The sequence below is a fragment of the Triticum aestivum genome, chromosome 3B (genome assembly GCF_018294505.1).
Source record: "Triticum aestivum cultivar Chinese Spring chromosome 3B, IWGSC CS RefSeq v2.1, whole genome shotgun sequence".
Lineage (NCBI taxonomy): Eukaryota > Viridiplantae > Streptophyta > Magnoliopsida > Poales > Poaceae > Triticum > Triticum aestivum.
Window position 1 is genome coordinate 745,787,374 of NC_057801.1, and position 2,133 is coordinate 745,789,506.

The 2,133-nt window shown below is 56.9% G+C and overlaps 1 protein-coding gene across 1 annotated transcript; it reads right to left on the minus strand.

The window, feature by feature from the left end:
- Positions 1–552: 552 nt before the first annotated feature.
- Positions 553–1,820, minus strand: LOC123066305 (probable BOI-related E3 ubiquitin-protein ligase 3). Its single transcript, XM_044489413.1, has 2 exons — positions 1,305–1,820; positions 553–1,227 (listed from the first exon to the last, which is right to left on the minus strand). Exons 1-2 carry the CDS (start codon positions 1,626–1,628, stop codon positions 694–696), a joined length of 858 nt encoding a protein of 285 aa, XP_044345348.1. The 5' UTR covers positions 1,629–1,820; the 3' UTR covers positions 553–693.
- Positions 1,821–2,133: the final 313 nt, after the last annotated feature.

The window sequence follows — 2,133 nt, forward strand, 5'->3', positions numbered from 1 at the left end:
AACCTAGCCAGCCTATCGCCACACACACCGCTAGGAAAGAAACACCTTCTTTTCCCCCTCATGAATGCATTTCAATGGCCTTTCTTATAGTCGTTTGTGTGAATTTAGGCAACAAACGTTTTGCTAGCCGAGCAAATTTTCTATAAATTCAAATGAACCTTTGGACCGTTGGGTTGGATCTGAATGGGGCTCTATCTTTTCCCCCTTCCCAGTTGTCTAGATCTCTAAACCCTAACACTAGCCAATCCGCCCATTTCTCAAACGCGCCGCTGGGCGTAGCCATCCACCCATTTCTCAAACACGCCGCCAAGCAGCGCTCGCCCTCTTTACTTTTTGCCCTTGTTTCTCGCCCCTCCACCATAGTCTTAGTCTCGTAGATGTCATGTTCTTGCCTCTAATGTCTCCACGTGTCTGATTACACCATCTCCGCCATCTCCCACCGCTTACCTAAGTCGCCGCAACCCCCCTTGGTCGCAGCCCATATATCTTGTTCAAATTATATTCTATGTATTTAATTTCAAGCATTGATATGCAATACTACGGACTGTCTCTTCTTCTTGTTGAACAACCGATCCAACAGTTTTTGAGCAAAAAGCTAAACTGAACAAAAGAAGGGGAGCAAAAGAAAAAAAGATAGAGAAAATAAAGCTAGGAATCAAAAGCTAACTCTACTCTAAAACTATTCCTCCCGCATCAGGAAAAGTTAACGCAGACGCTGCCGTTCTTGGCGCATCCGCACGACGGGCACGCCTGCGCTGCGGCCGCGCACGGCGCGCACACGCAGAGGTGCCGGCACGGCAGCAGCAGCACCACGGCCTCGCCGTCGCCGCACGCTTTGCACCTTCCGACTCCTGTCGGGGCCGGCGTGCCCACCTCCTCCTCCGCGCAGATGGGCACCTCGTTCTCCCCCCAGCAGCACGACTCGGCGTCGTCCTGACCGTGGCAGCCGCCGCCGCCACGGACCGCCTGCGCGTCGAGCACCCGCTGCAGGTCGGCGCGGAGCACGTTGGCCGCGGCCTCGTGGGACTTCGCGGCGTCGCGCCACATCTGAGCCTCCATGTAGATGTTCCTGAGGCGCTCCTCCAGCGCCCAGTTCATGGCCCTGACCCGCTCGATCTCGTCGTCCTTGGCCTTGAGCCGCTTCGCCGCCCTGGCCTCCACGGTCGACACGATGAGCCTCAGGTGGCTCCGCCTCTGCTCCGCCAGAGCAGCCCACATCTTTCTCGCCTGCACCATCGACCGCCGTTAAAAACAAACAAAAGCTACAGAAAAAAAGCCGGAAACGAGGCGATTAATTTTATCACGGGACAACTGTGCAGGATGTGGTCGACGGCGACGGTCTGCTGTTGCGCGTGGGCCGCAAGAACGTCGCCGAGCACGGACGACCGCTCGTCGACGCGCCTCCGCTTGTTGCCGGTGGTCATTTCCTGAGCGCCGCCGCCCTTCCTCGCCAGATCAACCGCTGGCAGAGCCAACAGCTCCGAGTACTGATCTGCGGCGCCGTAGCAAGGCCCGCTCGCAGTCGCAGGCATGGCGGCGGCCGAGGCACCCGGCCGGTTGGCGTGCTGGTGGTGGCCGCCGCCGGTGGTGAGTAACATGTGGCGCAGGCGTTGCAGGTCCACGGCCATGGCGGTCGACGGAGCGTGCGCGCGGTCTGCTCCTGGCACTGGCGGGCCACGGGGACGCGCCTATACAGAGGCAGCCAAGGCGATGGCGATGAGTTAGTCAGATGTGGGAGGTGAGGTCATGGATGGATCGCTCGGCGATGGATGGACGCGGCCGGGGTGGCGAAGAAAGAAACAAGAGGTCCGTCCCGTCCTTGGATGACGGTAGGCAGCCGAGTATTTTATGGTGCGTGCGTGACCGGGTGGGTTTTGGTTGGCGTCCACGTTTGATGGCCTCGCCTCGAGTAAGATGCATGAGAGGAGAAAGCAACTGACGATGAGATTGACCCTCCGATTATCCTTCTCGTTTCCAGGAGCGATTTCCTTTTATTTATGCCTTCCGTTTCAATCAAAATCTCCCTTTAATAATTTGGAGTGCTCCTGGCTACTACTCCTAGAAACCAGGAATATATATTCGCCGTGTGTTACCTTATACACAAGAGTCTGCAACCAACGCATGCAGCATATA